Source organism: Haliaeetus leucocephalus, unplaced genomic scaffold (genome assembly GCF_000737465.1).
Source record: "Haliaeetus leucocephalus isolate CR32 unplaced genomic scaffold, Haliaeetus_leucocephalus-4.0 Scaffold915, whole genome shotgun sequence".
Classification (NCBI taxonomy): Eukaryota; Metazoa; Chordata; class Aves; order Accipitriformes; family Accipitridae; genus Haliaeetus; species Haliaeetus leucocephalus.
Window position 1 is genome coordinate 546,208 of NW_010973351.1, and position 13,417 is coordinate 559,624.

General features: G+C 37.6%; 1 protein-coding gene across 1 annotated transcript in view; it reads right to left on the reverse strand.

Annotated features, from left to right (window-relative positions):
• The window catches only part of GABBR2 (gamma-aminobutyric acid (GABA) B receptor, 2), a 383,598-nt gene that overhangs the window by 232,630 nt on the left and 137,551 nt on the right, over positions 1 to 13,417 (reverse strand). The window contains exons 6-7 of the mRNA XM_010583585.1: positions 10,449 to 10,640; positions 9,086 to 9,322 (exon numbers count right to left, since the gene is read on the reverse strand). Of these exons, the coding sequence (XP_010581887.1) occupies positions 9,086 to 9,322; positions 10,449 to 10,640 (429 nt within the window). The remainder of the gene's footprint in view (positions 1 to 9,085; positions 9,323 to 10,448; positions 10,641 to 13,417) is intronic.

A 13,417-nucleotide genomic window follows, 5' to 3' on the forward strand; every position in this document is an offset into this window, starting at 1 on the left:
ATGATCCCAGGGCAGCAGGGCTAACATCTGTTCCCATGGAAAATAAAACAAGAACTGTAATACCCTCAAGCACTCAGGAATTCAGTTTTATACCATTTCTAAAATACGTTCTCTCTAAAATCATAGCGGTTTTTAACTCCAGAGTCATGACTGAAAGGCCTTCACATCTCGAACTTTAAGCTAACTCAGGTCCTTCTGCAGTGCCCTCTTGTAGGAGGGAAGGGAGATAAATCAGAGGTAGGTCTGAGGAATGAGTTTGCAGGCTGAGGCTGATGCCGGATAACTAATCTTGCTGCTTTGACCACTGCATACCAAGAGAATATGCTGCAGCTGAAGGCTGTACTATGCTTGGTGAATTTCATGCCCAAGCCACTGGGCAGCTGAGGGCTTGGAAGTATCCATGGAAGATGTCTTTGCTTGTCATTTCAAATGGAGACATAGCAGATAGAACCAGTAGCATCCCTAAGTTTGCCATACATCTTTTTTCTTCTCTTAGCAATGCCAAATGCAGGAATAACTATACCACTGAAAAACACTGTTACTCTGGTATGTCCATAATTCATAGATTTTTGCCTATACGTCATTGCATTGTCTGCAAAACTCACCTGGAAGCATGGTTCAGTTGTGCCTGTACCAGCCTGTACTTGTTTGATTCACAGACCATCTGTCAGGTAATCCTAAAAGAGCCTAGCTGGCTCTTCAGGACCATCACGCTCTATCTAGTAAACACGTTAATGGCCCATCTAGTAAACACATGGCCCATGCATGTATGTCTATATCTGGACATATTTCTAAGAAATTAATAAAATCTGTTAGTGATCTGCTCTTCAACAAGGACAATAACATCAGTTTCAGGAAAAGCACAGTCAGGTGAGAAGATGTTCCTTAAACTCTACGCACTATTAAACAAATCAGAATAACAACAAGAGGCACTGGAGACTGGAAACTCGGAACTGCTCAGTGATGCAGATCATATGAAAGCCTTCCAGGAAATCTTTTCCCTTCCCATTATATTCTCCTAAATACACCTTTCCCTGAAGTCATCTTTTCCAGACACTTTGTTCTTAAAAAAAGGTGTGGGGGTGTTAGGGACATAGCTATGGATTTAATTCCTCTCCCAGAGCGTCCCCATCTAGAACTCAGACCCTGCTGACTCTTCATCTGTCCGCTCTGCACTCAAGACATTTCTGTCCTGGGGAAGGAGCAGTCCTCCTTTACAGGCAGCAATACTTGAAAGGGGCCTGAAAGAATTTTAACCTGCCCTATATAATCGTAGCACTCAAGACAGTTGTTTGCTAGGCTACCGTATTAATTGACACGTTATGTGCTACCACAGCTACCAAGAACTTCATCAGGTTCTAGGGCAATTAAAGCACCTGAGATACTCCCTTCTCCATCACACTTCACTTTCCTTCTGCACCTCCCTTAACAGCAATGTTCCAGTCCTTCCTTGGGAGGTTACAACCGCAGTGTCAGAAATAGCTAAGCTTCACAAACAGAAAATTAGAAATTTGCAACATTATCAACACCACACACCTTGCACCAAATTTTCCATTTTGGATTATAATTGCAGGAGATACTCTGCCAAAACAGTTCTTAGAGCATATATTGCAAATCCTTAACTCTTTTACACAGGCTTGTATATGGAGAAGAGAGACATATCTCCTGCTGATATGGGATCACCACCAGAGATCCACACTGATGGGTCATCTGCCTTTGATCATAAGATACCAACATTGTTTGAAGCCACAGTATAAGCAGATGGAGTTACTCCAGGTTTTCTATTATTTTTCAGAGATGGCATTTCATTGGTACACTTACTGCAAGAGGGTCACTTCTCTGTAAGTGTCTGTAAGATTTTATCCTATCACCCTTTTTCAATAGGCACGTGAACAATATTTCCTATCTCTTGTCAAAAAGAACTTGAAGCGAGGTATAGGGCTTTACCACCATGAAAGAAGGTACATAACATTTTTCCTTCTTTTTCTACTACATGCTGGAGGGGTGGCAAAAGAACAGCTTCCCTACCTAGTACTTCTGTCTAAATAGAACACAAAAGGCCATCTAACCATCAGGAAAAACAATCTCCCACTTACGCAAGAGATACCAGAACCCGTAGTTCCTATATTGCTTGTCCAGCTTGTATAGACTGTCCCATCTTTCAGTATCTTTTTTTTTTTTTTTTCAAATGGCCCTCTATACCAGCCTCAGACAAAACCAACTGGCAGAGGAAGAAACTGTCTTGAAAACTCTCTTTAAAACCACTGATACCCTCTTCCAGCTTAACTGCTGATCTGGTACAGGACAGAGCTTCCAAATTTTGTAAATTTTATTTTTTCTTTGATCTTTCAAATTCAAAGAATACAGAAAAGAAAAACAGAACAAGAGAAAACAAAACCAACAAAGATAAAACAAAGGTGGATTGGAAGCAGGCAGCTACAAAACAAATCACACTTCAGAAAAAAACAGCATGGTGGAAGTACTGAAATATGCTTTTTTTCTTCAGAAGCTTGAAGGAGAACTACCCTGTAAAGCACAAACCTGCACTACCACTCAGACAATGCAATCACCTTCACTGGAGCTTTGTTACTTTATTATTTGTAGGGACTTCCACTCTTTGCACCCAAAGCAGCAACAAAGGAGCTTCTAGGGCATATTATGTGTTATGTCAAACACTGTCTAGCTACAGACAAAATTAAATATAGAGCAGAGGAAGCTAAGAGATGTTAGCCAGATCTTAGAAAATGTTTCACTAGCTTTTCTGTAAATGTATGTTGCTCATTTATTTTCATCAAATATCGCCCTATTAGAATGACAGATACAGTAATAACTGTTCTACAACTTCAGACTAAAGCCTTTTTTATTTGCCACCTACTATATCTATTAAATCGTCAACTGCTGATTAGCTTGAGGGCTAATCTTGAAATGTTACGGTTAATCTCAGTCCTCACTTTAAAAAGTTAGGATTTCCTTCTGTATGCAGTTTTACATTGTTGGCAGATGAAAACATTTGCACTGAATTTTTCTAATAAGCAAACATTGTTTATGACCCTATGCAAACTTGCTGATGGCTTGCAGCTCTGTCTCTTAAATGAACTGGCCATATAGAGAGCTAATTATTTCACCAATCCACCATACTGCTCTCAGTTGCTCATCTGAGATGGATAATGCACTGGAAGGTAGGAGGGAATAAGGAAGTAAGAGGTTCATCATATTTATCTCCACTGGAGGAAGCTCAGATTCAAGGTTTGGGAAAACCAAAAAGAGATGTAGGAGGTCTTGCACGTAGCCAGACCCCAAGTATTTCTCTTTTTTTGTGCTACACAAGAAACCCTGTAACATGAAGCAAGTTCTGAAAAATCAAAAGGAAACACAAGGCATTAAGTTCAGAGTGGTTCATGTTCATAACCCATGGGGTCAGGTGTGGAAAAAACCCCAAGATCTGTCAACAGTTGGGTGGGGTTGTGAGCACATGCATGTGTATGCACACATATATACATATACAGGGCTTCCTGACTATGCATTTTACTAGCTTATTGAACTCCCTCAAATCACCCAGTTATGGATAAAGGCCAAAAGCAAATTTTCAAATGCTCAAAATTAAGACCAAGTAAAATTCATTGGAACATTCAAAAGCATTTCTCAGGAACAGGTATCTTTATAGTATTAGGTATCCCACTGCACACTAAACCTGCACCCCATCCTTTATAAAATTAAATGTACTTTTAAAGCACTATTCTAGATTAACAAAAAGTTACTTGATTAAAATTTCTGCCCTCCCTCCAATATTTTTACTATCCACCCTACCTCAGCCATGCCAATGACAAAAAAATTGTCTCCAGGTATAAAGAGCTTCAGAACTGTTCATGCAAAATTAACTGCACTGATCAGTGCCACTACAGAAATGTTTTTTAGACCCTCATATTAAGCATAAGTTCATTCTGCTGAAGTCCACCCTAATTCTGTCTGATTCTCTGCCAAAGGCTGACATATTCCTTAATTTGACAGTCTTAGGGTATGTTATTTTTCCAGGATGACATGAAATAAATATTTTCTCTCTGTTCCTATTCTGATGCTAACATCTCCTATATTTTTGAGATTCCTGTACAGCACAGTGGCTACTGAAGCCTGGAAAGTGGAGGCAAGCTGCTAAAATTAATTTTCAGAAATAATCAGCATCAAAATACAAAATGAACTTCATATCAATAAGCATTTTTCCAGTTATGAAACATGACTGGATCCATTCAAATGCAAGATGCCAGGGACAGACTTGAAAGCTATTTCATGCCTGTGGTTTCAATTGTACAGCAGCTACTGTGATAGAATTTTATCCTACTGTGCTAGAGTCTCTGGCTAACATAAAAGGAAAGACAACACTGTATTTAATTTTCTCTGTCCTCCACTGTAATTCTTTTTCCATTACACACAAATAATAGAAGGCCTTAAGGATGAGAAATAAATTAACAATTCTGAAGCCTGATTTATAATCACAGATAATAGCAATAAACTCAAGCAGCAGAATACCCTGTTGCAACAGTTACAGGACTTCAGGCATAAACCAGGGAGAATGGTAACATTCACAACGTCACATCAGTGACAAAGGTGAAACAATTAGAAAATTAGTGGAAAGCATTTTTAAAAATAATGTCATGTTTTCCATAAACAATCAATTAAAAATTATCTCCAACACACATTGTATTTTTCCCACTGCCTGGCTGCCACATGGAACCAATACAAACTTTTACCATACTGAGAACAAATGTGGTACTTAATATCTTTCCAAGTATAACCAACTTTTTTTGCTAACAAATATAAACATTGCTGTAGTTGTAAGGTCCTACGTAACCATCCACAGTCTTTACAAAGAGAAAAAAGAGGAAAAAAATGACTAAACCAAATCCAAATTCTCTAGATGGATTTTGATTCAGTATGCTGAGATTATGACTCAGTATCCTGAGAAGACAGCACTAATTCTTCACTAATTATCAAGCCTACAATTTATACTATGGTAGTATTACACAAAATAAAGTTAGACTTTTTTTTTTTTTTTTTTTATCCTTTAGGCAAACAATCTTGCTTTAGGAGAATTATTCTAGCTCTATGGAAAATTCTCTTTGGCTTTCACACATACATGATGGGCATGTTGTAGGTAGTATGCTATAAACTGCTGTAAAATTGAAATGCAGATATATAGATACCCATAGATATATTTTGTTTCCCGTCACTTTATCACTTCGTACTGATTCAAAGCAGTAACACTTCAACAGAGACCTCAGTAGATTCTCCAACTCTAAATTACCTCCAGTGGCTCTACCAACTATATAAGGGGACTCCTCGGACATCTAAACTGTGTCAAAATAAATTGTGTGAGTACTTCTTTTCTTATCTTTCATTTTCCAACACCTAGGTTATCAGAAAGAATGTGTACTATTTGAGAAGAGGGATATATTTAGCAAGGAGACAGGCATCTGGCAGCTTATAAACCATTAGCATGGCAGGGTTGCATTCCGTTCACAAAACTGGCTTTATCTGGATTAAGAAAAGTGGAAAAAATTATCCAAAATCCTTTAAGAGTTTTTTGTTGTTGTTTCAATAACTTTCCCATCAAAAAATAAGTAAGTGCTCTGATAAGCAAGGAATTAGAAAAATGTAAACCATGAAATCCAACCTACTCCCAAATCAAAAGGACTCCTGTCCTGAAAGCTGGTCACTGCAGATGGACCATTCTAACCACACAACACATACTCGATTAGAAAATGGCCAACATCAGGGGATCTGACTACAGAGTTAGGACTTTCAGATTAACAAAACCATAGGAACATCCCTGCAGGTCTTTTGTTTGTTCATATTTCATTTCTCATCACAAAGTCCTTTTGTATCTGTAAAACAGTATCCATTTTACCTTTGAAAAAGTGTAGCAGATAACTATATTACTGGTTCCTGCTAAAACACCAAATATACATTTCCTTGCTCTATATTCAAAATACACAAGAAAATTACATGGTAATCAACATGACTATAAGTCAGATAAGAATGAAGCAAAACTAACAGAAGGAACCATTTTGCTAAGAGAAAAAAAAAATCCAGAAAAAGAGCAGAACCTGCAGAAATGTTTAAGGAATAGCTATGATTTTCTTTCCAATAGATTTCTGACAGTAGAATTAGAATAAGTAACACCTATGTACTGAGCTTCTGATGCACAAAAAGAGGATTAGTCCTGTCAAGTCTTTGGAAAATAGCCTAAACTGTTTTCTAAATGTTGTCTCCTAGGGAAAAAAAAAAAAATCAGAAAAAAGAACAGAAAAAGAATGACATTCTGTGTAATCAGGAACTAGCACACTTCACTCCCAGGAAGTCTTTCCAAAGTTGTTTAAAAAATTCCATAAAAACCACCACTCTACAGTGATTATATTTTTTTGTGGTTTACTATAAATAATTTCAAAGAAAATGAAAATTTGGTAAAGGGATTTATTATTTATGACATGACAGTCTTTATGCTTTCTGTGAATATATCAGAAAGAAAGATGCCTCTTAGTAGATTTGGCATTTTTAGATTCTTGTCTACAGCTTCTTGTCTACATTCTCCTCTTACCTATTAACTAACATATTTTACTATATCATTGGATGAGTTTTTGGATCTTGGTAAGATTTAGTCCTTCCTTTTATTTCTTCTTGTTTCAGAAACTCATTTTATATTTGGCATAGATACTCTAGAATAAATGAATGTCCTTTTCCTGTTTAGAATAAGTTTTCAAAAATAAATTGTAAAAATTTTATACTGAAATACTTTCTCTGGAAACAAATATTAAAATGAGATTTGGCACTCCAAGACCCAAAACTTACATTCCAGTGAAAGTTTTAAACTAGGTCATAAATGACAGCAATTTATTAGACTGAAGAATAAAAAGTTTAAAGATATTTCTGGTAAGAATCAATCTATTCCTTCAACTTTCTGAACATTTCAATGCAAAACTTCTAATATTTGCTATAAAACTCTTCTTCTTCACACTGTCTGGAAAAACTTGAGTATTGTTTGTTGTGATTATATCCTAAGAGCAAGTAGCTGCTATAGATTTTCTTCTCTCCATATCTTTCTGATTAAAATGTTTTTGTGAATGTAGTATAGGAACAAGAAGCATGATCCCTGCAAACAGCAGATTTGGGCTGTGCATTGTCACGATGACTTGGTAGACCAATCTTAACGAGAAATGTTTTACAAAGTGCTTCAGACAAGCACTAAATGCAGTGAATAACTGTGCAGTAATTTCTTTAAAAACCATTACACCTGAGGGAAAAAAGTAAGTAAATATGGCTGATATGATAGGTGATACTTTGATCCATTCCCTCCCTAAAGGGATGCGGTTCATATGTGGGGTTTTGCTGGTGTCTCTGAAACTAATAAAAAAGAGCCTTATTCATCTTAGAGGTTTTGGATATTTTTTTATTGCGGAGGGACCAGTGAAGGGCAATTAAGCAGTGCTGATGAAATCTATCCATTTTACCATAATCGGCTGTCAAGACTAAACAGCAGGCAAAAAGGCTAAAGATGGGGAAAGGGGGAAAAAAGGAACTACATAGCAATATACAATTTCAACCATATTGAGAGATACTATACTGGAATAACTGAGGACAGAGATGTCTGAGTCCCTGCAGAGTCTGGTTCACAGCTGCTACTGACTGAAAGTTCTATCAAAGATCCAGTCCTGTTATGGATGCAACAGGATACCCAATTCTTTTGCCAAAACTCTCAGTCAAATTCAGTGTAAAAAGAAAGAAAATTTCATATGGTACAGGCAACTAGACTCTCATGTTGTCTTGCCATGATGGATTTTACTTACAAATCCTAAATTAGTTTTAATTGTAGTGTGATACAAAACATAGGCTTCTTCAGCAATTAACAAGGACACCAAACAGTTGAACCTGCACCCATTGTTGATGTCTATAAGTAGGTATTTCCTCCTTGAATCAATGTATGACATGTATGACAACCTTAGTTCTGCTACTTCAACATGTTTTGAAGTTAACTGATACTCAAGACAATTTAAATTAACGCGGGGACAGAATCTGACAAGCTACTGCACAGTGACAGAAATGATGCCAACCTTCTGCATGCTCTTGCTGCAGGGAGGTGCCTAAAAGCACTCCCTCCGTGCACTGCTGAAGTACACATTTCTTCAAAACTTTTGATTTCCTTATCTAGCCATGTTACAGCCCAAGTAAACTGCTTAATGAAGCGTGTTCCAGGAAGTTCCTTGTTTGCTGCTATTGGAAACAGTGAAGACCATTCTCCCTCAAATGGAGTCTGCTCATCTCTCTTGCTGAAGGAGTATGGCTCTGCAGACTCCTGAACACGTCTGCGCCATTAACTTCTGACTGACATTGCCTCAAATACAATTAAGCAATTAAGAAGTTTTAGGGCCACACTCCTATTGCCCGTTTTACTCTGCTAAAAACTAGAAGCAATAAAAAAAATTACGATGAATTTGCAATAGTGCAATTGAAAACAGAATGAGGTTATTACTATATGTGACCAGTTCTTTTCTTAAGTCATAGTCAACATGCTTTGTACTTGACTGTGAAAAAATACAAATTATAAATAAACTTAAATGGCAACTGAAGTATGTTGTAAGAATATCTAGGATGTACAGCACTGGAGTTAGAGACATTAGTGTACTATAACTTATTACCAAAAATAAATGATGCAGGGAAATAAGAGGTATTTACAGATCACATTCCAGCTACTCCTCAACTGCTAAAACAGTCACTTAAAAGGTCACTGCAGCTTGCAACACTTGCGGTTCCCTTGAGACCACTTTGAGTTTTTAATTCTGATGACATCCATGCTTAAAAACCTGACAACTAAGGAACTATACAGTGCCATCACTTGGCATCAGAAGACAGGTGATCAGCAAGAGTCTTAAGGCAACAACGTTAATTCCTAAGGTAAAGTAGAAGTGTGGAAGCTCTGAAGATACAGGAAATATACAACTGTCTTTCAAGAGTATTTAAAATTTAATGCTTGCTTCAGCTACTGACATAAAATCACAAGCCTCCTCTACCCCACAAGTATCTGTTTAGGACTTACCGTTACTCCAAAGAAGTTGGTTTCATTCATAGCATCCAGAAAAATTTTGCCAAGTTTGTGATTTGTGTAGTTAAAATCTTCAATTTTTTGGTGCTTGTTGGTGGCATTCAGATACTTCATTGCCCGCTGCAGGGTCTTGGCAATCACCCATATTCCATCATAGGCATAACCATGAAATTTGCTGGATTGCCCATCACCACGCTTAGCATTGTATTCCTTTTCATATTGCTGTGGAGTCTGCAGAGGAGAAAAACTTCAGTTTTATTTCAATACTTAACATTTTAGAGTTGCACCCAAACCTACACCTCGAATTGCACCCTCCAATTTAGAGACATGCATGACTAATACAGAAAAGGCCGCCCAAACAAAAATTAAGAAACTAAAATTCCAAAAACATGTGCTGCCTGACCTACAAGACTGATGGTGACACTGGGAGTGAGACCTAGGAGACAGAGAGACTGAAAATCAGTTGTTCTGCTTCTCTGTATGAAGGACAACTTGCTTTATTTTGCTTTTGTACAAAAGGCTTCAGTTCAACCAAAGCTACCAGCATACTGGTGAGCCATAAAACTAGAACAGAGAATAAGTCTGTATCCCTGCAAATTAGCGGTCTGATTACACTTTATAGGATAATGCAAATCAAATAACCTTTACTTAAGCAACTATTTGCTTAATATGAAATTATCTGAGTGGCAATTTGTCTATGTTTTACAAGTTTACTATGCTCTTTATGGTGTGCTATCTTATGATGAGTTGCCTTTTTGTAAACTTGCCTTCTGTGCTCACTCAGCAAGGCATGAAAGAGATTTAAAAAAAGACGAAAAGCAGCAAAATCTGCCATGTTGATTCATTGGCCAGAGTTTGCATGAATTTGTTCTGTGATAAATGTTATGTACTTTATAGTAACCACATATTTACATATTTAAAACAAGCCCCACCCCCCACCCCCTAGTTCTGAGAGGCACAAATCACCAATGAAATTAGCTGTTTGCTGGATTAGGTATAAACATAAAAGATTTCTGTTTCTGTGCTCAATTATTTAACTTGACATGACTCAGCACATGATACTGAAGACTGTAATTCAAGCTTTACTGTACATTTAATTGTAATGTTCACACAGGGGGAAGAGGACAGATTTGAAGCAAGGAACTTTACTGCTTCCTTACCCTGTAGAGAATTGGAACTGATTTCTAAATATTTTAAAATTGCAAACCAGTGGAAAGATGAGACTAACCATGATGACTGCCAGCTGTCTTTGTAGAGGAACCCTTCAGCTTCACCTCCCTCCTCAGTGCTTTGCTGTGTCAAGACACTGGTGAGACAACTGATGGTATAATAAAATAGTTGGAAAAAAAATACTAACCCTTCCTGATATGGTCTTTATCATTTTTGAGCTGAGAGGCTCAAAATCCACTCCAATATAACCTTCCATGGCTGCAAGAAGATTTTTGCTGAGACATTGTGAGGAATTAATCCAGGATTCCCACCAAAGGTTTTCATACCACCCTGGAATAATCCACTGATATTTGCTGCCATACATTTCTTCATCATAAGCCTACAAAGAAAGAAAAAGAGAAAAGCTAATAGACATTGTAATAGACATATTGAACATAAAAATAATTGTTTTCTGTTCATGGTTTTTTTCCATTATTAATGAAATTATGGCATAATTGAAGGATACACAAGTATTTTGAACAGTTTAGAATAATTACTTGCTAATAATGAAGACTCCTTTCTTGAAGATTTCTGTCTAAGATTCAGGTAATGAGAATTTACTAAAACCTATTTTGCTTTCAGTAGGCCATTTATTCAAAAACAGAAAAATAAAATACTGGATTCTAAACCCAGGGTAGATAAAGAGGAACACTGGCAGAAGACACAGCATTTGCATAGAAAATTCCCCATAACACAACTATTACACAAGTGGTAGAACCACCATGCCACCACATTTAAACTAAGTTATTATGATCCTACTATCACCCTAAAGACCATATAAAACAGGATAAGGTTAAACAAGAAAACTTGGATCCTAGGCACCATCAAATCACAATGTTGCAAATATGAATTACTTGACTGTGCTAAAACAGAGACCACAGGGCTGTTAAATAAGCAGTTTCTTTTGAGGAGCATGAATCAACAGTAAATTGATAAAGCAAGTAAATCTCACTGGGTTTTTTTGGTTTGGTTTTTTTTCAGCAAGAAATTTCTGGAGGTGAAATTCTATATTGTTTGAATACTGAATACAGCCCACTATACTCCAAGATACTGAGATTATGGTTATCTCCAATACATAGCAGATACAAACAACAGGAAACAGAAATACTTCATTAGTCAGACACATATGCTGTTGTGCCTAAAAGCTGATCTATTCACAATAGATAATTATTCCATTGTGAAGAGTGTTCTAGGATAAAATTAGCAAATTTTATCTTAGATGTTTTTCTGTCTTGTAAGTACTAGATATTTTTCTTTTGACATTTCAGTCAGACTCTATTTCAAAACAGGAGGTTTCATGCTTCTTTTGCTCCTAATATAAGCAATACCGGAGATACAAGCCATGCTTATAAGATAAAAATTCCAGTTTTTAGAAATACATGGTACAACCTTAGAGCTCTTAACTAGAAAATTGCTACATCTTCACAGAAAATGTTAGAGGACGAACTTATGAGAACGCAAACAGGACATACTAGTCATTCAGAACATAACCTTTTCAAAAGTATCCCAAAGATCATACCAAAGGCCTATCAGATAAGTAAAGATGAATAGCAAAAAATATGAAATAGGACAGCCTCCTAAATACGTTAATATCCAAATTAAAACTGGGCTTTAAAGCTGTGAAGGCTATTAAAATGGCGCCAACTCAGTTCATAAATGTATTGTGCACAAAGCAGATTTGTTTGGCCCCTGGTTGCAGGAGCTTTAATTCAGCCAAAATCAAATTTCATGCATTTGTACCTGATGCTGCTTGAAAGTCCTCTTGTCTGACACCCAGTGTCTTGCATCTTGTATCTTATTCTGCAGTCCACAAAAACTGTTTGTCTTTCTCTTGCTTATTAATTAATTCTACCCTTCCAGAAACACATCTGCTTTTGCCCTCCTACCCATTTCCACTCCTGCTACAGCTATGACAACACTGCATCCCAGGTCCACCTGTGAGGAGAACAGCAATCCCATCCTGCAAATACTTCCTGATGTCTAAAAGAATTTCCATTACCCAATTAGGTCATTCAAGACCTTTCAGTGATATAGTGTCTTTTATTTGACAGTTTTCAAATCAGTGAGGACACAAATTGACACAGAATAGTGCTTTTAGAGAAGGACAATCTTGTGTAGCTTCACTAGCTCTATACAGATTAAAGTACCAAATCTTGTGTTGCAAGAAAGTATTGGCTGTGAACTATTCAGAAACTGAAGCTGTTGGAAATTTTCTTTTTGCATAAGCACTTGAGCCTGTTTCCTTCATAATCTATATATGTCCTGGGATATGGGCTGAAAATTGAAAGTTTCAAAATAGCCAGAAACTCCACCCTAGTAACAAGGGACCATTCCCAACAAGGTTGCACTGAAACTTTCACATTCCTGCAAGAATTTGGTTTACAAAAACCCATGACAAACATTTTAAGAGCTGGCAGCTCTTCATTTGAGATCTGGTGGAATGATAGGGCTTGAAGAGTAGTATGGGGAAGGCAAAAGAAGGAACTAAATCAGCTCTTCCAAAGCTGAGCACCATGATCACACAGTCATTTTTCTAGTAACAGCACAGTTGTTACTGTTCAGGCATTTCAGTGGTTGGGTTTGTCATGGTTTAAGCCCAGCCGGTAAAAAAGCACCATGAGGCTATTTGCTCACTCCTCCACCCCGGTGGGATGGGGAGGAGAAAACATAAAGAAAAGCTTGTGGGGTGGGACAAGGACAGGGAGGGATCGCTCACCACTTATGGTCACGGGCAAAAGACAGGCTCAACTTGGGGAAGAAAACAAAATCAGTTTAATTTACTACAAATAAAATCAAAATAGGATAATGAGAAGTAAACCCAAACCTTAGAACACCTTCCCCCCACCCTTCCCTTCTTCCCTTGCACAGCTTCACTCCCGAATTCTCTCCCTCCTCCCCCCTCAGCAGTGCAGGGGGACGGGGAATGGGGGTTGGGGTCAGTTCCTCACACGTTGTCTCTGGTGCTCCTTTCTCCTCAGGGGGAGGACTCCTCACTCGTCCCCTGCTCCAGTGTGGCATCCCTCCCACGGGAGACAGCCCTTCACAAACTTCTCCAACATGAGTCCTTCCCACAGGCTGCAGTTCCTCACGAATTTCCCTGGCGTGGGTCCTTTCCAC